Consider the following 26,949-nt stretch of genomic DNA (forward strand, 5'->3'; position numbering starts at 1 on the left):
ATGGCAAGTAGATCAGAGTATGAGATGGTGGGGCCTCTGGGAGGTTCAGTGGTTTTGAGTGCCTGCTTTTGGCTCAGGTCGTGATCCCGGGGTCCTGGGATGGAGTCCCATGTTGGGATCCCTGCATGGAGCCTGCTTCTCCCTCTGCCTGTGTCTCTACCTCTCTTTCTCTCTGTGTCTCTCAGGAATAAAATCTTAAAAAAAAAAAAAAGAATATGAATTGGATCCAAAGTCACGGTATCAAAGAGGTACAAAAAATACTACAGAATATTTGCCTTTTACCTGGGATAGAAACTTCTTTAACCTCAATATGTTCTGACATAAAAAAAAAAAAAAGGTGCTCCTTTTCCCTAGACCCAAAAACATCATTTTCCCACTGTTAGTGAATGAAGACGCAAAGAAACAGATGGAAAAGCTGCTAGTACTCATGTCTTCTAAGTTGTCACCCTCTGAACTGGGCCAGTTATACAGATTTCTCGAAGTGTGTCTTCCCGTTAATGTCTACACACTATCGGCCCATAACTATTGCTTTCCAACACACTGAGGAGAAACATGTGCTCAAGCCCCTCATCCAGCAGAGAGGTGAGAGAGTCAGAAGGACATTTTTCCTTGTGAACAGTAGCAACGTCTAGTGAACATCTGCCACAGATAGGTTGAGGAGGTCAAAGGGAGATTTTCGAATTTCTCCTCTGGCTCTGATTTTAATGTGCAAAGCTCCTTTGATGAAATAGCTAATTAAATAATATGTTTCTATGATTTCTGCTTCATTCTCAAAAAATGCAGAAAGTATTTGCAAGTACAAAGACCTAGCTTAGCTTCAGGGGGATACTTCAAAACATCAAAGAAAAACCTTGAGGTAGAGCTACGACCTGGTCTATCACCTACACAACATGCTGCTCACCAGACTTGGTCCCAGTTCCAGGACAGCCTATGTGAAGACCTCCCTGGGAGGCATGTGAAGGGGTTTACATACAGACACCTACTTCCACCTGCAAGAATAATTTCAAATGCTGGTGAGCTTATCAGCTAACATGCTGTGCCTGCCTCTATCTGTCAGGCTAACTGGCAGGTCTCTCTACAGGAAAAGGTCTCAATCCTAACAATTATTTAATTTACCTAATTTTTATTTACATATTATTATTTTTTAAATTTTTGCTGAAGAAGTTTCTGGGTATGACAATGAATACGGTTTCATTTTTTTCAAGATTTTATTTATTTATGAGAGAGACAGAGAAAGCACATACACAAGTGATGGGGGAGGGACAAAGGGAGAAGCAGACTCTCCACCAAGCAGGCAGCCTAACGTGGGGCTCGATCCCAGGACCCTGGGATCATGACCTGAATGGAAGGCAGATGCTAAACCTACTGAGCCACCTAAGTACCAATACGGTTTCATTTTTATTTTTATTTTTTTTGGTTTCATTTTTGTATGTCTATTACATTAGCTCCTACTTCTATCTTAAGCATTTAACCTGGCACCAGAAGAGAAGGGTTGGAGTCCTGACCTTTCAGTTTCCTGTATATAATCCCCTAGGACAGTCATTTAATGTCTTGGAAACTCAGCTTTATCACTAAAAATAACAAACATTGTGTTCAGCTACGTGTGGAATCTACCAACGACAAACTCAGAGAAATGAGTAGAGTGGTGGTACCAGGGGGTGGGGGTGGGAGGAAATGGGGAGCTGTTGTGCAAAGGGTAAAACAGCCAGTGAGAAGATTAACAAGTTGAGTATAACTAATAACAATGTATCATATACTTGAACCATTGCTAAGAGGGTAGATCTTAAATGTGCTTACCCCACACACACACAAAATGCTAACTATGTGTTAGAAGTGGTAGCCAATACTATGGTGGCAACTATTAGGACAGCTTAATAAATGCATCTGATCAACACATTGTACACCTTAAACTTACACAATGCTATGTGCCTATTATATCTCAATAAAGCAGAAAAAAAATTGAGCTGGAAGGGCCTTTTCCATTTCAAATGGGTATTGTTGCACTCAACTGAAATTGCACAGAGGAAAGGATTTTAAAAATTTTAAATAGTTTTTATAATATAGTGTACCAGTAACCTATAAAAATCTACTTGAACAAGTGTATGGAAAAGTATAGATATTTAATTCTATAACCTCATGAATATGAAAATCTGATGAAAATACGGCCAACCATGGTGCATTACTTTGTTTCAATTTGTTTTGATAAAATGAATATGAGGAGCATATGCTACATTTTCAAATAATAAACAGGGATTAGGGGATGGGGGGCTAGAAAAATGTAAGATTGATTCCAAAGCAGAACCAGCATCAGGAGAGTAACAATCTTCCCATAATCTGCAGAATGGAGAGGGAGGAACAAGTCAGACACAGAGAAGCCAGCCACAGTGCTGTCAGATTAGCACAAAGGAAAGTGCTAGAAGCCAGAACGGAAGAAGAGGAGAATCTAAGGGGCACTTCAAATTCAAAAAACTGGTACTAGTTGCATCGAACGGACCAAAGAGAAAAAAAGGTGAAAATGAAAAGGAAGTTACTACTTATTGTAGAGTGATGGGAGGACATTTAGTCTATGTAGACTTGAATGAGCTACTGCGGCTTAAAGCAGAATTTCGTACCTCTTAGGTGAGCTGGGGAAGAGAAAAGTAAAAAAAAAAAAAAAAATTGGGATCTAGGGTAAAATTAATAATAGCTACCATTTATTAAGAGTTTGTTTTATTTTTTTCTTTTTTTTTAAGAGTTTGTTTTAAAAAAAAGAGTTTCTTTAAAAAACCTGTGTTAAGCATTTTCAGACATTTTCCAACGTATTACGACAACTCTACATAATAGGTATTATGTATTCCTTACACAGGGAGGCTTAGAAAGCTTAGGCAACTTGGGGAAGTCACACAGCCAGCTTACAGCAGAGCATTTTCCTTTTTGAACCATTAATGAACGATTAATTTGTGACTAGAAAATTCATTTACTTCAAAACTGGATGATCAGCATATTTCTATGCTTCAGTTACAGGCAGAAATGTTTTCATGTATGAGCTACAGGGAGAAAAATCAAGGAACAATAGGACCAAAAAAAAATCCTGATAACTCTGGTAAGAGTTAGTAGCACGATAAGATTTTATTTGGAGGCAAGGAGTATATATTATTTTTCTACCCTCCGATGCCTAAAGCACTACACTACGCTCATTAAAAATAAGCTTCTAGGGACATCTGGGTGGCTCAGTCCATTAACTCTCTTGTCTGGCTTTTCCCTACTCCTGATGTTCCCCTGCTTGTGCTAGCACACTCTCTTTCCCTCTGTCAAACAAATAAATAAAATACAATAATAACAATAATAATCATAAGCTTAACCAGAGTATGAAAAAAGGACTAAATCAATGAGTGAAAAAATATGCTGCCCTACTAAATAAATATGAGTTCTTTATTCAAGGAAGATGATTAAATAACCTTCTAGAGGAATTTGCTCCAACATGTATCAACTAACAGTGTGATTATATCATTTTCAAATCACATACTAATATTTTGATCCAAGTGTTTATCTCATACCTTTTAGTAAGACAGAGAAGGGCTAAGCCATGTACTGTATAGCACTAGGGAGTGTTAAATCTATTTTTAATCTATTCCTTGGCCTGTTCAACTCTAGGCAAAATAATTAGGTTTTAGAGAAATATTTTGTCTCTTTGTTTTTGATACAATTTTAACCATCTGAGGTTTTAGTTTTTTGAATCCACCTTTATGTTTTAGTGAAGTTAAACCAATCTAAAATTAAACCCATTAACTTGATGCAATGATTAGTTTCACCAAGGATGATAGAAGAATAATAGAGATGATTAAATAGCAGTTAGGTGCTTTTCTAATATGTAGATCCTGACTTCATGTTTTCTCTAAAATGATGATTGATTTTGATCATCACCTTGGGACCACGGTGATGATCCCAAGAAAGGACTGTACTATCTGAAAATTGAAAAGAAGCCAACAAAACCAAGATTTAAAGTAGATTCAGAGGTCTCTTTTGCTTGTTCATATGTATTTATGGCCTAGATCAGAGGTTAGCAAACTACAGCCCATGGGTTAGATCCAGCCCACTGGCGGGATTGTTTGGTCTGAGAGCAAAGAATCATTTTCATTTTAGATAGTTAAATTTTAAGTTATGAGTGACTCTCCAAAGCATCCTCAATATTGACTTTCAGCCTGCAGCACCTGGATTATTTACTATCTAGCCCTTTAAGAGAATGTTTGCAGAGCCTCAGTCTAGACGATTGTTTTTTCTTAAAAAGAGGAATTTAAGGCTTGTGTGAAATGGTTATATGATTGGTAAGAGTGTAAGTGGATACAAAGTTTACAATGAAGCATTTTTGGCTCCTACCACTTAGAATTTTCTGTCTGGAATCTGTTACTTACGGTTTTATTTGTCATTAAATGTTTGGCATCCTTTCTCAGGAAGAATGGATGGCCATTTCCTACTAAACCAAAAAAAGCATTATATAAAGTTTTATAAACATCAATTTATATAGTTTCTCACAGACGTTTGGTACTCACTAAGACTTCTGCACCCTTGCCCCTGCACCCCCCCCCAAATCACACATTTGTTTTTTCATAAAAAGTTAAAACAGAAAGTATATTGTATGTTGAACCATCGGTTGCAGTGACTTTCCCTGGAGCAGAGGATGAAGTCGAGAGGAGGTACCAGAATCTTCCAAGGAACATTTTAAAATGAAGCTCCTCCAAATTCTCCTCTCCTTCCCATAGCCAGTGAGAACTGCTTGGCTGTGCTAAGCAAATGATCCTCCAGGGAGTGCGAAGTAACCCCTCAAGGGTTCTGACTGGGTTTGGAAACTAATGAATTGCATTCATCCCTCTCAACACAGAAAACTGAACAATGTCCTCTATTCCAGATGCTAAGTGATGCCCAAGACAATATGGGCTCCGCCAAAAAGGATGCTCAGACAAAAAAGGATCAAAGTTAACACCTACATTACAACACTAGTTTAACTAATGGTATTCCTTCTGCAGGGCTACATAATTGTTTCAGGGGTACCTTTAAAATAGACCCATATGATTTGTTTCCTTTACCAGAAAAAAAGATTTTGAATGATTTGAGTTATTAACACTTTAACAGATTAAGGACACTGTTCAGGAAAAAAAAAAAAAAAGAACACTGTTCAGAAATACTTAAAGATAAAATTAATGAGTTAAAAGATATTGGTGCTTAATTAAAAATTAAAATATTGTTTTTTAAAATATAATGTAACAATATTCTTAGCTTACTTCAACAGAATTAAGTTCTCATACCACTGGAATTTGAATATTTTTAGATAGTCTGACCTTCTCTGGGGAAAATATGGCCAATACAAACAGATCACTTGATGATTTAATTTTTGAAGATTTCTGATACATTTCTCTGTAAAGTATAATTTTTCATCTTTCTATTTAACTGGTTTAAGATGGTAATGTGCAGGACATACACTCTACATCTGGTCAAAACATGTATTTAGCCATCATAGGTATCTTTTGTTGTGCTCTCAAAATTTTAAACATATTGTCATAGCATATTCACCCAGAAATTTGAGGATTTCTACATTACAGATGAGAAAACATGTGGGGGGTATGCATGATGCTTTCATAAATTCTCAAAGTGGCTTAAGAATAATCCTGTACTTAAATTACACTGTCTAAAATAATGTTTTTGATGTCCACCTTCTCTGTAACTCTAACAAGCAAAATACAAATTATGAAGGTATTAATAGATTCAAGTCCTAAAGTAAGTTTTAGCGCCTCAACACTCATTTGATTCAATCCATAATTTCCAAACCCCTTCTTCTCTTTATAATATGTAGATATGCCCTGTGGGTAACATAAATCGCTCCTGGAACATGAAATCATGCTCTACCATACCGACCCTAGGAAGGGAAAAGTCACATCCTAGTGTTTAATATTTAACCCAGGCCATCTCCATGGAAACAGATGTTTAAAAGAAATCATTATCCTGGAACTGCAGAATAAGACCTGTTAGAATTGATTGCTAATAACTGCAATATATCTGGGGGGGAAAAAAAGCATGAAAACATCACCCACTTGTGACAACAAAATGGAATCGGTGAGGTCAGGAAATGAAAGTAAAAAATACCAATGTGCTCTCCTCTGCCCACCCAGGTCATCCCTCTAACTCCCTCTACCCCCATTTCAGTGTGGCAGCTTGTTGCTCCAGCCTGAAAACCCATCTACGTCGTCCTGGTGTAGCTAGCTGGTTGTGCTCACGTTAAATGCAAATTTCAGCATAGTAACAGGGAAGAAAAAGGGAATTTTGTTCCATCGAAATGTTCAACGCGCCCGCAGAGAGGACCCATCCGTCACTGCAGCGGCCTTAAGGTCTCAAGTGACTGTGCTTATCTCCCCCTACGTGCAAAGAACGAGGCCCCAGCGCCGGGTCGGAGCTAGGATGCTCCCCTGCGAGGCAGCCTTCGCCCCAGGGGAAGCCAAAAAACGGGGGGGAGGGGATAGGTTTTGAGAAAATGAAAGGAAAAAAAAAAGATAATAAACATCCCCATTTTACTATTTCAGATGAGTAAATGCACTTGATCCAGTTGCTCAAGAATTCCCCTCCCGAGCAGTGAGCCTGGGCACACGGACAGGCTCCAGGCTCCACTATTTTCCGCGTCCCGAGGTGCGTGGCTGACCGAGGAGCCGAGGCCTCCGGCCGGTCTCTGGGGCTCCGGCTCTTTGAACGTCGCGGAGGCCTCGGCGGTCCCCCGGGCCCCTCCGCGTGGGAGCCGCCGGGGCGGGCAGAGCGTTCCCACGCCCGGGCCGGGGCGCCAGGCCGCCGTGACCCCCGGCGATCCTGCCCCTGCCGTTCGCGCCGGCGGCCCCGCCCCGGCCCCCGGCCCCCGCCCCCCGCCCCCCGGCCCGCTCCGGAGCGTGGGAGCGCAGCTGCGGGGCGCGGCGGGGGGAGGCGTCTCCGGGGATGCGCGCCCGGGCAGGGCGCCCCGGCAGGAAGCGGGGGAAGCGGCGCGGCGCGGGGGGCAGCGCCGGGGCCGCCCCGGGACCCCCCACCCCCGCGTGCACACACACACGTGCACACACGCGCACACACGCACTCACACGCACACACACGCACTCACATGCACACACGCACTCACATGCACACACACACATGCACACACGCGCGCACACACGCACTCACATGCACACACGCACTCACATGCACACACACACATGCACACACGCACTCACATGCACACACACACTCACATGCACACACGCACTCACATGCACACACACACTCACATGCACACACGCACTCACATGCACACACACACTCACATGCACACACGCACTCACATGTACACACGCGCACACACGCACTCACATGCACACACACGCGCACACACACGCACTCACATGCACACACACACTCACATGCACACACACGCGCGCACACACGTGCACACACGCACTCACATGCACACACACAGGCGCGCACACACAGGCGCGCACACTTACTTGATGTCTTCCCACACCTCGGGGCCGTAGTTGCGGATCACCAGCAGCTCCAGCGCGTGATTCACAAATCCGTACTGCAGGGACAGGGGACACCCGGGCGTCAGCGGCCGGCGGGCTGCAGCATCAGCCGCCCCTGCCCCCTGGCTCCGCTCCGTCCAGAGGGGCCTCGGGGCGCCCCTCACCCCGGTAAAGGACAGACCCTCCCGGTCGCCGTCCGCCCCCTCGCCGGGCCGCCGCCTTCCCCTCCGCTCACCTGTCGCCGCTCCGAGGCAGGCCGGGCGCCCGGGAAAGTGGGGCGACCCCGCACCCCCGCACCCCCGCACCCCGGGCCCCCCTCGCCTCCCCCACCCCCGCGCGCCCCCGCCGCACGTCCCCTTCCCGAGCCCGGGCGCTCGCGGGTCGGTGCAGGGCGCGGACCCCCCCCCCCCCCGGGGCGCGGCGGCACCGATCGGCCCCGCGGCGACCCCCCGCGCCCCCAGCCCGCCGGGACTCGGGCAGGACCGCTCGGCGGCGCGGCCGGGGCCTCGGGCGGGGGCTCACCATGGTGCGTGGCCCCCACGCGAGCGCGGCCGAGGGACCGGGCGGCGGCTGCGGCGGCGACAGCGCCTGGGGCCCGGGGGGCGGGGGCGGGGAGCGGCGCGGCGGCCCGGCCCCTGATTGCCACCTCGGCTCAGCCAATGAAGGCTCGCGCCGCCGGAGGCTGGTCGCGGCCTCGGGATTTTGAACCGCGGAATTCGGATGCTCGCGGCGCCGCGGCGCTCCGGGCCTCCCCGCCCGCGCCCCCGCCCGCGCCCCCGCCCCGGGGCCGGGCTTGCACCTGAGGCCAGTGCGGGGTCCACCCCGAGCCGCGGTCCGCGGGAGGGAGACCGCAGCTGTCGCGGCCCTAACCAAATGCACTGCGGCCCGGGGAGCTGGCTGCAGGGGGAGCCGAAGCTACGAGGAGTGTGCGCCCGTGTGTGCGCCTGTGTGCATGTGCGTGTGTGCATGTGCGTGTGTGTGCATATGTGTGCGCGCGTGTGCATGTGTGCGTGTGTGCATATATGTGGGCGCGCGTGTGCATGTGTGCGTGCGCGCGCGTGTGCATGTGCGTGTGTGTGCATATGTGTGCGCGCGCGTGTGCATGTGTGCGTGTGTGCGCGCGTGTGCATGTGTGCGTGTGTGTGCGTGCGTGTGCACGTGCGTGTGTCTGCATATGTGTGCGTGTGTGTGCATATGTGTGCGCGCTCGTGTGCATGTGTGCGTGTGTGCGCGCGTGTGCATGTGTGCATGTGTGTGTGCGTGTGTGCACGTGTGTCTGCATATGTGTGCGCGCGCGTGTGCATGTGCGTGTGTGTGCGCGTGTGCGCGCGTGTTGCAACCGGACAAGTCCTAAAAAGGCGCACGCCCTCGTGGTCCGCATCCTCCTGCTCCTCGTCGCCTTCCTCCGTGGCTTGACCCCTCAACAGCTCCAGGAAACTGCAAGCCAGTAATTCCGAGCTTAACACTCAGGCCCCGCAGTTGGTGACTGCGCGAGGGAGGCCCCTGAATCGGTGGCTACGGAGCCTCCTGCCCACCCCGACTGTCCCCGTCGCTACACTTCCCTGCAAGGTCCAGCTGGAGCCTGCTCGCCTGACCCCGCCCTATAGCCGCGAGCCGTGACTCCAGGGGGGCTTGCACCTGTCCAGAAGGGACGCGGGTGCCCCTTCCCCGAGGTAACAGCCGACCTGGGAGGCTCCCAGCTCAAAATGAGCAACCTTTTAACTAACCTGCCTCCCAGCCTGCATCCTCCAGGCACTTCAGTTAGTGCCCCACCACCTGGAGAAGGTGAGGGGAACTGGAACTTTCTGGGGATTAAAACTCTGCCCTGAGGGACATGATTAACGAAGGTTAGGTCGAAAGTGAGGAAGGAAACGCAAGTATTGCTTCTAAGTCTCAAGTGGGCTGAGAAGTCCGGATTCTCTTCTATAATATGAATAGTTTACTGTGACAACAATTGGCAGAGAAAATGTCAAAGCCAGAAAACTGTACTGAGGTCTATGCTGAGGCCTAATTGTTAAGGAAATAATGGTCTAGAAAATAAAACAACATATAACTTCTTAAAACACTAATTTTGGCAATGACAAAAATGATCGAATAAATTAGACCCGTACAAAGGAACGCTTTATACAATGTATGAAAGGCTAAACCATTATATAGTATTAACTATTAATTTTTAACCATTAAAATAGCCTGTTGCTCTCTGCAGCTCTGTAAAGATAGATACGTAACGGTACAGAAAAATTTGTTATTAAATAAGCAAATGGCACATGAATGTAACTATCCTTGATTTTTTAATGTTTTTTTTTAATGGTTTTTAATGGTTTCATAAGATAAAATGCCATTTGGATGCTAAGAAGATACACACACATGGTGTAAGCATGACCTTTGGGGAGATGCACAGGAAGTCTCGATATGTCTATTGTCTCTAATTCGAACCGGTGGCTGGAGAGACCAAGGCTTTTACGTTTTGAATTATGACCTTCCATACTTTTGATATTTTTCTATGAGGATGTGATAATTCTCTGACTTGTTAAAAAGAATGTTTATCATATCTCAACCTATCTCCTTTTGACCAGCAGTAGATCCTTGCGGTGCCTCAGCCTAGGGTGCACTGTGGTGTCCTCTACTTTAGACTTTTCGTAGGAAAAGATAAGGAGAGGAAACTGCTCTCTGATGATGAAAAATGAGAAAAGTTTACCTGGAGAGAGATATGAGAGGAAGTGGAGGATGAGCGACCCTGTCAAATTCTGTTCACTCTCTCTCTCCAAAATTCAAAATGCCCCCATCATTGCTCTTTCTGTCTGGTAACTTTGTGCACTGGTTCCCCTTCCGTCCAACACTTCTATTTGCGGTTGTAAGTATATTTTATTGTTCTGTTTTCTAATTGTTCCCTATTCACTCGGAGTCCAAAAGAAGACCTCTTCACTCCATCTTTGCCAGCTTTTGTTTGGCCCACAAGATACTACTACAAAGGATACAGATGTTTAGGGAGACAGTGGGTGCCCGCCAGCCAGGGAGGATCCCAAAAGGGGGTCACTCTGTTTCTGCAACCCCCTACCCATTGTTGCTGCTGCTGTTCCTCGACCAAGTCACATAGGAATACAGTCACAAGGAGTCTATGCAGGATTCTTAGCAGCACTGTATTACCCTGGTAGCTACCAGGGGCAGGCCAGCTCCAGATGACCCCCATTGTAAAGTGGTTTTCTTTTAAATTTTTATTTTATTCATTTTTTTCAGTAAACTCCACCCCCAACATGAGCTCAAACTCACAACCCTAAGATTAAGAGTCTCATGCTTTGAAAAAATAAATAACTTAATTAATTAATTAATTAATTAAAAAAAAAAAAAGAGTCTCATGCTTTGCTGACTGAGCCAGCCCGGTGCCCCTGGTATGCAGGCTGTTTCGAGCCAAAGGCAGTTGAGACCCTACAAGCTCAAGAGAAATTTTCCCCTTCCCTTAACTACATAGAAGAATCTAAACTGAGAGTCTTTTTTTTCAGAATAAGGGTCACCAACAGAGATAAATTGTATCTGAGTGACCCATCTATATGGCAGAACAGACACATAGTTATGAAATATCTGCCCTTCTTCTTGTCCTGCGAATTGCATATCTTCTGTTAAAAAACAAACTTAAACCAAGTAAATTTGAAGATCTAACTGACTTTATTAAATAATTCATGAATCAAGCAGCACCCAATCTAATAAGCAGAGAGGCTGTCCGAGAATTGTTCAAAATGGAAGGTTTTTATAGAAAAACGGTGGGGCGGGGCAGAGGGGAGGACAAGAAGTTTATCATTAGCGAAAGAACCAATTGTTCCAGGTGAGGGTGGTTTCTGGGGGTTCGGGGGGAGGGAACCAAGATGTCTCGTGTCTATCACCTCATCTTTCTTTGGGAGAGAGAGAGGACCCAGGTGACATCTTCAGTGGTACAGATGGAAAAATTCTACATTTATGGAATATACTATAGCTGCAATTACATTATGTTTTGAGCACCAGTTTGGGGACTCCAGGTAAGTAACACCATTTGGGGCCTGTGCCCATCTTTTAAGACTTTCCTCTGAAGTCTCATACCCTTCTTGGGGTCCCTACCCCCTTCTTGGCTCAGGATGCCACATGTACCTCATTTTGCCTGATAGTCTTTGTAATTTCTCTGTCGGTGTGGATTGCCTGTGCATACACAATTGAATTGTATTATCTCCTGTTAACCTGTCAATCCAGGTAGAAGAATATTTGGAGGAGACAGGAATTCTTGCTCTGGGACAGGTGGCATGATGGGAAGGATACTTGGGCTCACCAGACACCGCTTGCCCTGGACATAGGCTGCAGCTGAGAGGTCCTGGGAAATCTGGCAGTCAGCCGGCAGAGGGTGAGATTTCTTACCATGTCAGCCTCCCAGAATCTATCTGCGGAGTCCGAGGGAGCAAGAGTGGTGAGGATCCTTTTTGTCTCTTCCTACATTTAGATTAGCAGGAGGACATATGGGTGGAAATCCCTCCCTGGGCTTAGCAACTCTTTGGTTACTGATCCCTTTCCGCCCAGAGATCATCTTTGTTTTCTTTTGTCTGAGTCTTTCATGTTGTTTGTCAAACAGACTGGAACATGCATGTGAGGTAAAGGCTGTTGCCAATGGACACCATGGAAGCCAAGGCCACAGAATCGGTGGGCAGGATCGAGCTGTTAGAGCAAGTGCCACAGAACTCAGAGATTCCCATGATAGGATAAGTTGGTCACAGATGGGTTCCATGGACACTAGGCCGTCTACCACCTTCAAGAAAACTTCCATGCCATCAGTTACGCTTTAAAACAGTCCCCAGCCCCATCTCTTCTAGATATTAGTGTGGCTCCAAGAGACCCAGGTCTTAGATCAAGCTGTTAATGTGCATATTCCAGAAATGAGTTTTTCTTTCATCCTGTTCTATGTCCTAAGAATTTGGTTTTTTGACCAGTGACAATATTCTCTTTGGTCTCTAGCATTCCAAGGGTGCCCTTACTAGGGTGCACTTTGATGGCCTGTTGAATGGATTGGGGTTTTGAGTCTCTCTGTCCTGCCTTGCCAGCTTTTCGGGAAGTTTTTCATGAGAGATACAAACCCAAAGGAACCTTTGTCATCTCAACCTTCACTGTTTGTTTGTCCTGGAAAGTTTCACCTCAATAGCTCCAGCCTGATGTCACAGATTAATGGGCCTGTGACTGGAGACGTCTCGTGTTTCCACCGGAGACCAGAGACACACACCAGCCTTACTACCTATGCAATGAAGGCCTTTGCTTTCTTGGACTAATTTCAAAAGTAAACTTTTGGATCGTGGGGGTTGCATCATGTAGGTCCTCTCTGGGCACTTCTTGTGGCTTTTGTTAAAAGACTAAAAAGTTTATTGGTTTCAGTTGCTATTACTAGATCTTACTTATAAACAGTCACACAGCAGATCCTTTAAATTGGTTATATTTAATATATATATGTATTTACATACAGCCAGCAGAAGGTGAGATTTCTTACCATGTCAGCCTCCTGGAATCTATCTATCTGTGGAGTCCAATGAAGCAAGAGTGTATGTATATATATACATATATATGTATATGTATAAAATATGTATTTTATGTATAAAATACATATATGTATAATATGCATATGTATATGTACATGTATAAAATATATACATATGTATTTTATATAAATAAAATTATAATACTTTATTAAAATATTAAGTTATCAATTAATATATTAAATTAATAATTAATTCAAATATCATTAAACTATTAATTAATGTTATATTAAATTATATTTCATTAAAATATTATAAAATATTTTATTTATATGAAATATATAAGTATTTTTATATATGAAATACTTATCTATAAATTTTATATATTATATATATTATATTACATATTTTATATATATAAAATAAAGAACTCTCAGTTGTCTTATTAGTATAATGGCTAGCCTTTAAGGACTCCCTTGACAAAATAAAAAGCAGAAATTAGACTTAAGACAAAAATAAATGTCCACATCCAATGTAAAACCCCCTTCTTAAAATCCAGCCTCATTTCCCTACAAGGTTTACAGAGATCACTCAGGCCTAATCGCTAGGTACAAAGTATACATGTTGCTCATGTAAATACCGAAAGCCAGGAATGACTTTAACAAAAGCACCCAGGTTGGCAATAGGGCTTGCTTTGTGGTGACCTGCCAGGGCTCTTGTAATCAGGCTCTGCCAATTTCAGACGTTATTAGTATGCAATATCCTTTACAGGTGTTTCCTAGACCCCTACTACAAAAGAACTGGTGTCCCCTGGACAGCAGCAGATCACATGGGAATCTCTGAGTTCTGTGGCACTTTTACTTCTACTTTCAAAAGATTCTACCAAATTTAGAAAGACTATCTGGCTATATTCATAACCTTCCTTCACAGAGGATAGAAGGCCAAATTTTTTTCATAGGCCCTCTACAAATGATCAGTGAAAGGCCAATATTCAGGAGCTGATGGAAACCAAGATTGAATAGTGTACCCAGGGAAAAAAAGGCTTTTGTTAAAATGCATTACACAGACTTTACAAAGGCGTAGATCTTTTGGTTCCTCTCTTATTTAAAAATTATCCCTGATATAAAGAAAATAATTTAGTTAAAAAGGCTAGCCTGTCCTTTGATATTTAGGCTGTAATTTGGCAGTTATTTGGTATAGAAACAACTGTTTCTGTCTTACAAATTTCTGCAAAACCTGAAATGCAACTCTAGAAGCAAGTTAAGATCATGTATCACTAAACCTCACCTATTCCTATCAAAATGTTTGTAGATATTATAAAAGATCAGGATATTGGTACAAAGTTGTTCTGTACTTAAAAGGTAAACAAGGTAAATTTTATTTTATTTTATTTTTTTTTTTTTTTTTTTTTTTTTTTTTTTAACAAGGTAAATTTTAAATAGCAATTACCTTGAAAACTCTAAGGAAAAAAATTTATTACATTCTTTCTCTGTCCCTTTAAATGACAAATCCTACTGTATCTTTGAAATGTAAACATAGCCCACAGTTGCCTGACTCTGAAGAAAGGAAAAAAAAAAAAGACAAACTACAGAGTCTAGCACCTCTAATAATGGGCAGATATGTTTCAAATATCCACCTTGCAAAAATCTTGGATAGTCACCCTGTGCCTTTGTGATATGAATTCTCTACCCCCACATTCTCTAGGAACTAAGAGGCATTCTTTGAAATGCAAACTTAAGGGAGAAATTTTTCATCAGGAAAAAAAAATATTTGAAAATTGAGGCTATAATATCCTCTCCACAAATATTAGTAAAAACAAAAGCTGTAAGGTTTTGTTTGCTTCCTGTTATTTCTAGAACGTATGTCCATGTATATTGTAAACTAAACGTGAGATATTTTTTCTACCTCCAGAAGGTGTTCCTAAAATTAATTGAAAAAGGGCTCTATTTCATGGATTTGAAAGCAAAAACTTGTAAGGATTGGTATTCCAAAATTCAGAAAGATAAGAGTAACCCAGATGTTTTCAGGTTCACATGATCTGAGAAAGCATTGGTATTAAAGCTAATTTAACATTGTTGGTTTAATTAAGATATATGTGTCTTTAGAATTATCAACATTAAACATAAAACTTTTATTCTGCTTGTGTTGACTGGAAGTCAAATATGTCCATGATATTCCTATTGCAAATTTTGTTAGGAAGAAAAGCTTAGAATAGTTGACTGTGTGTAGGGCCTCATGAAGTTTTATTGGTAGTCTAAATATAATTGTTAAGAACAAATAAACTAAATAGATGTAAATAAATGAAAAGATGGGTAAACTTTGACCAGTGAGAAATAGTTTCCAAAATATTTGGTAATCTAAAACTTTAAAGTTCTGATAAGTTAAATGATGAGTCAAGTTAAATTTATTGAATATCTAGGTCATTTCCAAATAAGATAAAATAATGACGCATTAAGTACTAAACCTGCATTTATCTACTTTTGTCTTATTACAGGAAAACTAAAGTTAAATTTGGATCTTTTCATAAGCAGGCTTTATGCTTTATTGAAAGATTGTACTGTGAAAAAGTTTCTAAAATTTTTGAAATATATTAATAGATTTACCAGGCTAAAGAACTCTGTGTAACAGTTCACAGTTGCTCACTATTTAACTCTCACAAGAAATTGAGGTTTCTAAGTATTACAAAACCTACTCAATGTAATGAAGACTACTGGAAATAATAAGGGAAACAACTTTCTATGCAAGGAAAGTATGATTTGTGATTTCAGTAAGAGAAAGTATGAAGAATAAGAGTATGGTTTTGTTTGGAGAAAAGAAAGTGGTTTTGTCTCAAAGTGAAGCTGGTTATTTGGGCAGGGAGGAGTGAGGACAAAGTCTGAATGTAAACGGGTTGCAGGTTTGTAGAAAGGGAATCTTTTTAAAAAATTTTTTAATTTAAACTCAATTAATTAACATGTAATGGAGTATTGGTTTCAGAGGTAGAGGTCAGTGATTCATCAGTCTTCTTTTTTTTTTTTTTTTAAAGATTTTATTTATTTATCCATGAGAGACACAGAGAGAGAGAGAGAGAGCCAGAGGCACAGGCAGAGGGAGAAGCAGGCTCCATGCAAGAAGCCCAATGTGGGACTCGATCCCGGGACTCCAGGATCAGGCCCCGGGCCGAAGGCAGGCGCTAAACCGCTGAGCCACCCAGGGATCCCCCATCAGTCTTCTTAATACCCAGTGCTCAGTACATCAAGTGCCCTCCTTAATGCCCATTTACTCTGTTACCTCTTCCCCCCACCTACTTGCTCTCCAGCAACCCTCACTTTGTTTCCTATGGTTAAGAGTCTCATCCTTCGCGTCCCTCTGTGATTTCATCTTGTTTTGGTTTTTTCAAGGGGGAATCTCTAGAGAGGAGTTACATGTGTGGTCAATGCTTGCTAAGATTAAGATAAATTTAAGTAAGCAAATGAGTTTTAATATCAAAAGTACACTAGTGCAGGGGCACCTGGGTGACACAGTCATTTAAGCATCTCACTCTTGGTTTTGGCCCAGTCATGATCTCAGGGTGCAATGCAAGCTCGAGCCTCACATTGGGCTCCGCCTTCAGCCCTGCGTCTGCTTGGGTTTCTCTCTCCCTCTCCCTCTGCCCCCACCTCTGTAATATAAACAAATACATCGCTTAAAAAAAAAAAAAAGGACACTAGTGCAAAATATTTGTATTTTCTTTGTTAAAAGGACAAACATTTCTTGAATATTGGCTTGCTCTTAATAAAAAAAAATAAAAGTTTTTCTTTACCTTTTAAGTTATCTACCTACCTTAAAAAAATCCATGTTTTGCCGAAATAATTTGCTGTGTTTATTATATATAATTTATTATTAGTATGACCTTGATTACATACAAAAACTGTGTTAATATTAAAAGAGCTAAAAAAAATAAAAAAATAAAGAAATAAAAGAGCTAAATTTTGCTCACAATTATGTAACCTTCTGTATTTGCCTTTGATATCTTTTATTGTCACTTTGATTAAATGTATAATTCAATATTGTTTTATAATGTTTCATGTTCATATCTAACCAAATATTCAATCCTTTTGATATTTTTTGACATACTTGCCAAAATGAAATTCTAAAATGAAGACTTTAGATCACAATCTAACCGAAATTTTCCAGTGGACCCCTGAAACATTTCCAAACAATAACATTGTGAGAAATTAAGCTGATTAAGCTTATTTCGTATGTTAAATTACATGGGAAGCATTGCCAAATAAGTGATATCAAACTCTCTTAGATTCTATTTCTTTTTTTAAAATATTTTATTTATTTATTCATGAGAGACACACAGAGAGAGAGAGGCAGAGACATAGGCAGAGGGAGAAGCAGGCTCCATGCAGGGAGCCCAACGTGGGACTCCATCTCGGGTCTCCAGGATCAGACCCTGGGCTGAAGGTGGTGCTAAACCACTGAGCCGCCTGGGCTGCCCTTAGATTCTATTTCTAGAGATATGTAATTAAAATAAGTGTTTTGGGACTCCTGGGTAGCTCAGCAGTTGAGTACCTGCCCCTGGCATGATCCTGGAGACCCAGGATCGAGTCCCACATCAGGCTCCCTGCCTGTAGCCTGCTTCTCCTCTGCCTGTGTCTCTGCCTCTCTCTCTCTCTGTGTCTCTCATGAATAAATAAATAAAATCTTTAAAAAAAATTAAATAAATGTTCTAAAAATTGTGTAAAACTCCTAGAAAGCAGGGGCACCTGGGTGGTTCAGTTGGTTAAATGTGTGCCTCCAGCTGAGGTCATGAGTTCAGGGTCCTGGGATGGAGCTTCATGCCTGGATCCCTACTGGAATCTACTTCTCCCTCTCCCTCTCCCCCTCTCTCTTCCACTAGTACTTTTGTCTGCTCTCTCTCTCTCTCAAATGAATAAATAAAATCCTTAAAAAAAAAAAAACCTAGAAAGCTGATGATAATAACCAGGTATGCTATTATCTTGAAGTGATATGTGACACCAAAATAATCAGATTTTCTTATCAATTGCATTGTAATGAACTCGAATCAGCTCTTTAAGCATAGCCATTTTTAAGTCTTTTCTCATTTATGGACAGTTACACTGTTACTCAGATGTTCTTATTAAAAGCTTCCTATGGACCTGTTTCATCTTCAGTGAGACTCATGGGAAGAACTCTTGAGTACACGTTTCTGATAGCCTTAAGATCATAAAATTGAAATAGGTTACATTTCTCATTTTACCAGAAAAACTGAATTCAAGTGGAATAAGAATTATTATCATGGGACTTGAATAAACTAAGGAAGATAATTATAAATTTTATAACTTTTTGTTTGTAACATTGTTGACTTTTCAAAAATGCTTTAGTTTTCTTGATTTAAGAAAACTTTTTGTCTGAAGCAAACTGACAGTGATTTGATAAAATATACTTTTGTGAACAAATTGAAACATTTATGTTGCTTCCTATCTGCCCCCTCCAGAACTCAAAAACTGTTAATATTCTTAAAATTTTAACGGCAAAATATTTATTTGCATAAGTTCAATAGGAATCTGTATCTCTTAGGATACAACTGAACGCATTAGTTTTGCTACCAAAGCTTGGACTGGAATGTGATATTTGAGAGAGAGATTAGTACAATCAGATACAATCAGATTTAGCTTTATGGAACCAATAAAGCCCTTCAGAAATATCAGCCTGGTACCTTGCTTTTAGATTTCCCAGAGCCTTGCCAAGTGAGTAAGAAGGTCAATTCCTGGCAAGTGTAAGAAACAATACTTTGAGGACCTTGAGAAGAAAAGAATTCACCCAAATCCATAGGTATTGCGGACATAGTCTGATGGCAAGTATTTGGCTTGGCTTCTGGCCTCGAGAGGCTGTTAAAAGTTCAATCTAGAGGATCCTAATGAAAAGTTCCAGTAAAGAAGTTTTTAAAGAATCTATATGGTTCTTGCAGGACTTAAGGAAATAGGCCAATTTTTGTTTTTGTTTTTGTTTTTTGAAACTAGACTTATCTTGCAAATTAGTGTTAACTTGGCTATCTTTGATAGAAATGAGAGTGATTATAGAGCAAAAATTTGTTTCAGTAGCCCATTTTTGTAGATACTAGATTTTGATACTATTCATTATAAACTGAACTAACTCCTGATTTATTCTAGTGTCCTCCAATACCTGGCTACACCTCTCTAAACTAATATTTGATTTCCCCCCCTCTTTTTGACTTGAAATCATTTGAGAGCTAAAACTACCCTTTTTCCTGAAGCCCTGCAAACTGAGTATAAACAACTAAATGTAAATTTCAGAGAAATTGCTACCATAATGCCTGTATAGACAATCTTTGTGTCTGTTCCTCTGTGGGCCATGCAACAAGATCCCCAGAGATATTTAAACTACAAATTGGGATAATTGGTCAGATTACCACTGCCTGCCCTTACTCTATCTGAAGACGCTTGGAGCCTGACATCTAGAAATCTTGACTGGCTACCTTTGAGAACTCAGGAACTGGTTTATAATTTGATCTAATCATTAACTGTTGTTTTCCTTTCGTTCCATTGAAATACCTCTCATTTAATATCTGACTATTTGAACCACAGGCCTAACTTTGATAACACAACTGCATCACTGCCTCCTGAAATGAACTTACCTGAACTGACCTATTGTCAGAAATAAAGGACTAGTTGAAGGACATGAAACAGTATAACAGGTCATCTTTCCTAAAGTTTCAGAAGAGGGAACCCTGGGGGCCAAGGGCAGGCTGCCTCCAGATGAGCCACTTGGCATGCAGACTATTCCAGCTGAAGGAATTGAGACTCTAGAGATACCTGAGAAATTTTTACCCTTTCCTTAACTACATAGAAGAATCTAAATTGGGGATTTTTTTCCCATATTAAGGGTTAATAGCAGACATAAATGTTATCTGTGTGATACATCTGTATGCCAGGGCAAACGTCTAATTATGAAACATCTGCTCTTCTTGTTGCCCTGTCAATCATATTCCTTTCCTTTCAAGTTCCAGACCAATACCCCCCTCTCCTTAGTTCAGGATGACAAATATGCCTCATTCTCCCCACTATATTTGGGATTCCTATGTCTGTGTAGATTCTCTATATGTAAGATATTAAATTTGATCATCTCCTGTTAATCTGTCTCATGTCAATTTGACTCTTGGTCCAGCTAGAAGGATTCTGGAAGGGGACAGGAATTCTTGCTTCATGATACCCTCCTCTCTGTATACCCCATGCTGAGAAGAAGAATTAGTACTGTAGGAATAGGAGGAGCTTAAGGAATCTCTTAGCCAGCCCTTAAGACAACACTATTTGAAGCTTAGTTCAATTCGTAAAAGATGAATAAATAAAAAGGCAATATATGGCCTTCAGAAATATCAGCTAACATGACTTTCATTTTTAGCTAATAACAATAAATTAGTCACATAAGTTAAATATTAAATGTATTGTAACTGTTGTTTTCAAGGCTTTTCCAGAGATACAAAAATAATAAACCTTAGGTTAGTGGCAAAAAGGAACACATTTTTGGAGGGTGTTTTCAGGTCTGTGCATGTGTTTTTCAAGGTTTTGATGTTTTGCCAGTTTTTTCTACCATGGAATCGGGGCTTCTATTTTTGGATCATTTCATGGAGCAACATGTTCCTTAATTTCAACAATTCTGATTTGATTTATATTTGTATGCTTCTTAACCTGCGTGGTTCAGAGCCCAATTAATATTTCTTTGTGGAGCCTTTGGTACTTGAGCTATATATGTCTATTCCAAAACAGTTCACAATTCGTAAACACCTCTAGATATTACATTAAAATGTTGATCTTTTCTAGTCTATGTTCAGCTACATGACTGAGTATTACTGATACAAAAGGAAATAATAGAGAATGAACCGCTGATTCATTTGTTTGAATACTTCTCTTTTTATCTTTATTGAAAAAAATCAACAAAGAACAGAGCCAGCTCTGAGGACAACATGGTGAAGTAGTTAACTAGATTATTTAGTCAGACTGCCCCCTCCCCGTGATTTAGTAGTGGTATTAACATTGGACAAGTCACTTCGGTTCTTTAAATACAGTTTCATCACTTATAAAATGGGAAAAATAGTAGGTCAATACACTCCAGTGTTGAGAAGATTAAAAATAGTACCTACTTCACAAGTTTATTGTGAATAGCAAATTGTTAATACAAATGTGATGCTTAAAACAAGAGTGGCAACCATTATGCACCGAGAAACTATCAGCAAATATTATTTTTGAGGTTGTTGCTGTTATTGCTGTTTTTGAAATCAACCATTAATTTGTCTAAACCCCTTTAGCCCCCCTATGGAAATGTAGGCTTAACGAGCCCTGGAGTTAACTGGCATCGACTGGCAATGAATGCATAGCAAAAAGAGCTGAAACATGGCAATTAGAAGATCTAGATCAGCCTTGTCAGTTACTACTTGGCAAGTTAACCTGAGTCCTAATTTCTCCGTTTTACAATGGTGATAATATTGCTTGGCCCACTTTCCTAAACTAGGGTACTAGGAGAATCAAATGCGACATGTTTGAAGGCTTCTCATAAACCTTAAAGAGCTACACTGCTCTGCTACTGATTATATGGCATTAGTAATTGAATAAGCCAAAGACTCACATAAGAAGAACTGAGTGACAGGTGACAACTAGACAATCCCTTGTCTGTGTAGGGGCCAAGGGAGGCTGCCTCAAGATGGGCCACCTGGATGTAAATCTTGTTTTGAGTTAAAAGCAAATAAAACCCAGCAGATTCAGAAAAAAACTTTTTAGCTTCACCCCACATACCCCCCACCAACTGCCTGCAGGTACCAGGAGGAGAACTATTAACAGAGATTTCTTGTTTAAATAAGCTACTTATCTGTATCATAGTAGGCAAACTATTTGTTTTGTCTTCCAAACATCTCCTTTCACCTTTCTCCTAATGATCTTTCTCCTCTGTATCCTCAGATTCCTACCCCTTTCCTTAGCTCTTATAAGCCTCATGTTGCCTCACAGTCATGGAATTTCATATGTGGATTCCCTATGTGTATGAAATTCAGTTTGATTTTCTCCTGTTAATCTGTCTCATGTCAATTTGATTCTTGTCTAGCTAGAAGGATCTTGAGGGCATAGGAAATTCTTTCTTCCCAACAGTTGTGTCTGTTGACATTCATATTGATATTCTTTTCTTCTTTGTTGAAAATGAAATGGAAATATAACTAAAAGATACAATAATGTTATGCATTTTCTAACAAATACAACATGAATAAAAACAATGAAAAGGAAGTAGATTGTCCATTGATCCACTTATGTGCAGCATGAACTTTTTTTTTCTAAATGGGAACTTAATCAGTATCATACGAAGTTAAAATAGCCCATGACAGCACTGGGTGTTATACTAAATGTTGGGAAATCGAACTCCAATAAAAAATAAAAAAAAAAAAAAATTAGCCCATGACATTATAAAATATTACTCATTTCCATTGACATTTATAGTAAAACAGTTTCATTGAATGTAATCATGAGTATGTTCACAAAACATAAGTATTTAATAAAATGTCATTTAGAATGCATTTTGAAAATAAAAATTAAAAAAAAAAAAAAAAAAGGGCATCCCCGGTGGCGCAGCGGTTTAGCGCCTCCTGCAGCCCAGGGCGTGATCCTGGAGACCCTGGATGGAGTCCCATGTTGGGCTCCCTGCATGGAGCCTGCTTCTCCCTCTGCCTGTGTCTCTGTCTCTCTCTCTCTCTGTCTCTATGAATAAATAAAATAAAATAAAAATAAAAATTTTTTAAAAAAAGAATGCATTTTGAAGGATCTTTATGATTTCTGGTGTACCTATATGATGGCTCCCCGCATGACAAAGAACATCAAACTGGAATACAGAAACAAAAAGTTCTAAACTGGTTTAACAAGATTCATTAAGCTGGTAATGATGTTTCACTTGAGAAGCATCTATACCCTACTGAAAAGATTAGATTGTGAAACAACATTTGCTCTACTAGAATGATTTTAACGCTGTTTAGTTAAAAAGAAAAAAAATCTTGCCTCTAAATAACCTTTGCAGTTTACCAAGTACTTTCACACATATTTTGCCCTTGTCCATGAAGGAGATGGTTTTGATCATTTTAGATGTTGGGACCAAGGCACAGAGGAGTAAGGGACTCGTACAATGATAAAGACCATGGCTCTACTCATTGACCCCATGGTAGATCATTAGATTCCAAACCTATAGCTCTTTCCTTATGACATCATCCTTTTCCCTTAGCTATCTGGAGAAATCAGCAGTTTGTGTTTGGTTATTATAATGCTTGATAGAGTAAAGAGAAATCAAAAGACAAACTATCTGCAATGAGCTATGTAAATTAGAGGGAATTGACATAAACCTCACTTTTCTTATCTTTAAAACAAAGATATTACAGATAGTAACTTTTATATCTTCTATAGCATTTTGGTAAGGATCAAATGGGTAGATACATATGAATGCTTTTTATATATAGTACAACTTAATGCACACTGGATTTGCTATTTTTATTATATGATTTTCTGTCTGAATTATATGAATTATGAATATTCTTGTGAGAAAATACCACAAAGAAGATATGAGAATGGGCTACATAGGACTTCTGGCCTTTAGCCCTACTAGGGACAAGCTACTGAACTGTCTAAACCTGTGAAGTAAGGCAATTGTGGAGATGAAATATGATAATGTATGTAAAGGAAATACTACAGCGCTTGACACACAGTAAATACCCACCAAATGTGAATTTACAATTCATTTAAGAAATGTATTCATTAAAATGTAAATAGTCCATTTTAACATGAGGTAAGATAACACTTGAATCTTAAATGACATTATATAGAGACTAAGAGTCAGGATTTCCTGATCCCTGCCTCTATCACTCCAGCCCTACAGACAGAAGCCAAAGTCAGCAGAATAAAGCAGTCTAGAGTCATTCCATTTTGTTATCCTAAGGGAATGAAAATCAAACCACCCAGGGCTCTGTGTTTAAATTTTATCTGCCGAAATAATGTGTATTCACTTAACTGAACCCTTCCTTCCTTCCTTCCTTCCTACCTTCCTTCCTTCCTTCCTTCCTTCCTTCCTTCCTACCTTCCTTCCTCTCTCCTTCCTCTCTCTTCTTTCCTTCTTTCTTTCTTCCTTTCTTTCTTCTTTCTTTCTTTCATTGTTTTCATTTTCAACTCTGCCAAAAGTCTCATAAAAAAAAAAAAGGCCACTAATAAATGCCTATAATTTCCAAGACCACTCAGACCTACTTTCTTGGCCTGCTATGGAAATCTGTGTTTTTTCCAGAGTAACTTGGGTAAAGGTGATTTTAGTGAAGTCAAGAGTTGTCCCATATGAAAAGACATGGTACCATAGAGAGAACTGTGAACTGAAAAGGGAGTCCTGAACTGTGATGTGGCCCTTCCCACATATGTAATATTTGATATGTGTAGTGGGCAGAATCATACCCTCCCCTCCCCACCCTCTCCCTCTCCATTAAATGTCCATGTCTTAATCCCCAGAACCTGTGAATATGTTACCCTATATGACAAAAGGGACTTTGTACACATAATTAAGGATCTTGATATGTGGAGAGTATCTTGGATTCTCTGAATGAGCTTAATATAGTCATAAAGGTTCTTATAAGAGAGAGACAAAAGCATCAAAGTCAGAGAAGATGTGGTGATAGAGGTAGAGGTGAGAGTGATTTGAAGAAGTTGCCATGAGCCAAGGAATGCAGGTGGCTTCCTTCCTTCCTTCCTTCCTTCCTTCCTTCCTTCCTTCCTTCCTTCCTTCCTTCCTTCCTTCCTTCCTTCCTTCCTTCCTTCCTTCCTTCCTTCCTTCCTTCCTTCCTTCCTTCCTTCCTTCCTTCCTTCCTTCCTTCCTTCCTTCCTTCCTTCCTTCCTTCCTTCCTTCCTTCCTTCCTTCCTTCCTTCCTTCCTTCCTTCCTTCCTTCCTTCCTTCCTTCCTTCCTTCCTTCCTTCCTTCCTTCCTTCCTTCCTTCCTTCCTTCCTTCCTTCCTTCCTTCCTTCCTTCCTTCCTTCCTTCCTTCCTTCCTTCCTTCCTTCCTTCCTTCCTTCCTTCCTTCCTTCCTTCCTTCCTTCCTTCCTTCCTTCCTTCCTTCCTTCCTTCCTTCCTTCCTTCCTTCCTTCCTTCCTTCCTTCCTTCCTTCCTTCCTTCCTTCCTTCCTTCCTTCCTTCCTTCCTTCCTTCCTTCCTTCCTTCCTTCCTTCCTTCCTTCCTTCCTTCCTTCCTTCCTTCCTTCCTTCCTTCCTTCCTTCCTTCCTTCCTTCCTTCCTTCCTTCCTTCCTTCCTTCCTTCCTTCCTTCCTTCCTTCCTTCCTTCCTTCCTTCCTTCCTTCCTTCCTTCCTTCCTTCCTTCCTTCCTTCCTTCCTTCCTTCCTTCCTTCCTTCCTTCCTTCCTTCCTTCCTTCCTTCCTTCCTTCCTTCCTTCCTTCCTTCCTTCCTTCCTTCCTTCCTTCCTTCCTTCCTTCCTTCCTTCCTTCCTTCCTTCCTTCCTTCCTTCCTTCCTTCCTTCCTTCCTTCCTTCCTTCCTTCCTTCCTTCCTTCCTTCCTTCCTTCCTTCCTTCCTTCCTTCCTTCCTTCCTTCCTTCCTTCCTTCCTTCCTTCCTTCCTTCCTTCCTTCCTTCCTTCCTTCCTTCCTTCCTTCCTTCCTTCCTTCCTTCCTTCCTTCCTTCCTTCCTTCCTTCCTTCCTTCCTTCCTTCCTTCCTTCCTTCCTTCCTTCCTTCCTTCCTTCCTTCCTTCCTTCCTTCCTTCCTTCCTTCCTTCCTTCCTTCCTTCCTTCCTTCCTTCCTTCCTTCCTTCCTTCCTTCCTTCCTTCCTTCCTTCCTTCCTTCCTTCCTTCCTTCCTTCCTTCCTTCCTTCCTTCCTTCCTTCCTTCCTTCCTTCCTTCCTTCCTTCCTTCCTTCCTTCCTTCCTTCCTTCCTTCCTTCCTTCCTTCCTTCCTTCCTTCCTTCCTTCCTTCCTTCCTTCCTTCCTTCCTTCCTTCCTTCCTTCCTTCCTTCCTTCCTTCCTTCCTTCCTTCCTTCCTTCCTTCCTTCCTTCCTTCCTTCCTTCCTTCCTTCCTTCCTTCCTTCCTTCCTTCCTTCCTTCCTTCCTTCCTTCCTTCCTTCCTTCCTTCCTTCCTTCCTTCCTTCCTTCCTTCCTTCCTTCCTTCCTTCCTTCCTTCCTTCCTTCCTTCCTTCCTTCCTTCCTTCCTTCCTTCCTTCCTTCCTTCCTTCCTTCCTTCCTTCCTTCCTTCCTTCCTTCCTTCCTTCCTTCCTTCCTTCCTTCCTTCCTTCCTTCCTTCCTTCCTTCCTTCCTTCCTTCCTTCCTTCCTTCCTTCCTTCCTTCCTTCCTTCCTTCCTTCCTTCCTTCCTTCCTTCCTTCCTTCCTTCCTTCCTTCCTTCCTTCCTTCCTTCCTTCCTTCCTTCCTTCCTTCCTTCCTTCCTTCCTTCCTTCCTTCCTTCCTTCCTTCCTTCCTTCCTTCCTTCCTTCCTTCCTTCCTTCCTTCCTTCCTTCCTTCCTTCCTTCCTTCCTTCCTTCCTTCCTTCCTTCCTTCCTTCCTTCCTTCCTTCCTTCCTTCCTTCCTTCCTTCCTTCCTTCCTTCCTTCCTTCCTTCCTTCCTTCCTTCCTTCCTTCCTTCCTTCCTTCCTTCCTTCCTTCCTTCCTTCCTTCCTTCCTTCCTTCCTTCCTTCCTTCCTTCCTTCCTTCCTTCCTTCCTTCCTTCCTTCCTTCCTTCCTTCCTTGGAGAGTAGAACAAGCAAGGTAGAAGGAATTCAAAGAAGCTGCATGTTCCTTGCCTCTAGGAATATCATTATGGTCCAGGAAATAGGGGAACTGTGGATTGAAATGTTTACCAAGAAATCCATATGGAATCCAACGATTCTAAAGCAAGTGGTCCACATTTAGAGATCCACTGTCTGGTTCTCAGGTAAAGCCTGATGCGTGGCACTTTTGGTCTCCTCCAAATTGGTATCAGGG

General features: G+C 41.4%; 1 protein-coding gene across 1 annotated transcript in view; it reads right to left on the bottom strand.

Annotated features, from left to right (window-relative positions):
* GUCY1B1 (guanylate cyclase 1 soluble subunit beta 1) overlaps positions 1-8,144 on the bottom strand; it is a 47,888-nt gene extending 39,744 nt beyond the window's left edge. The window contains exons 1-2 of the mRNA XM_041739053.1: positions 8,031-8,144; positions 7,491-7,564 (exon numbers count right to left, since the gene is read on the bottom strand). Coding sequence (XP_041594987.1) covers positions 7,491-7,564; positions 8,031-8,033 — 77 coding nt within the window. The 5' untranslated portion in view covers positions 8,034-8,144. The remainder of the gene's footprint in view (positions 1-7,490; positions 7,565-8,030) is intronic.
* Positions 8,145-26,949: the final 18,805 nt, after the last annotated feature.

This window comes from Vulpes lagopus, chromosome 23 (assembly GCF_018345385.1).
Source record: "Vulpes lagopus strain Blue_001 chromosome 23, ASM1834538v1, whole genome shotgun sequence".
Classification (NCBI taxonomy): Eukaryota; Metazoa; Chordata; class Mammalia; order Carnivora; family Canidae; genus Vulpes; species Vulpes lagopus.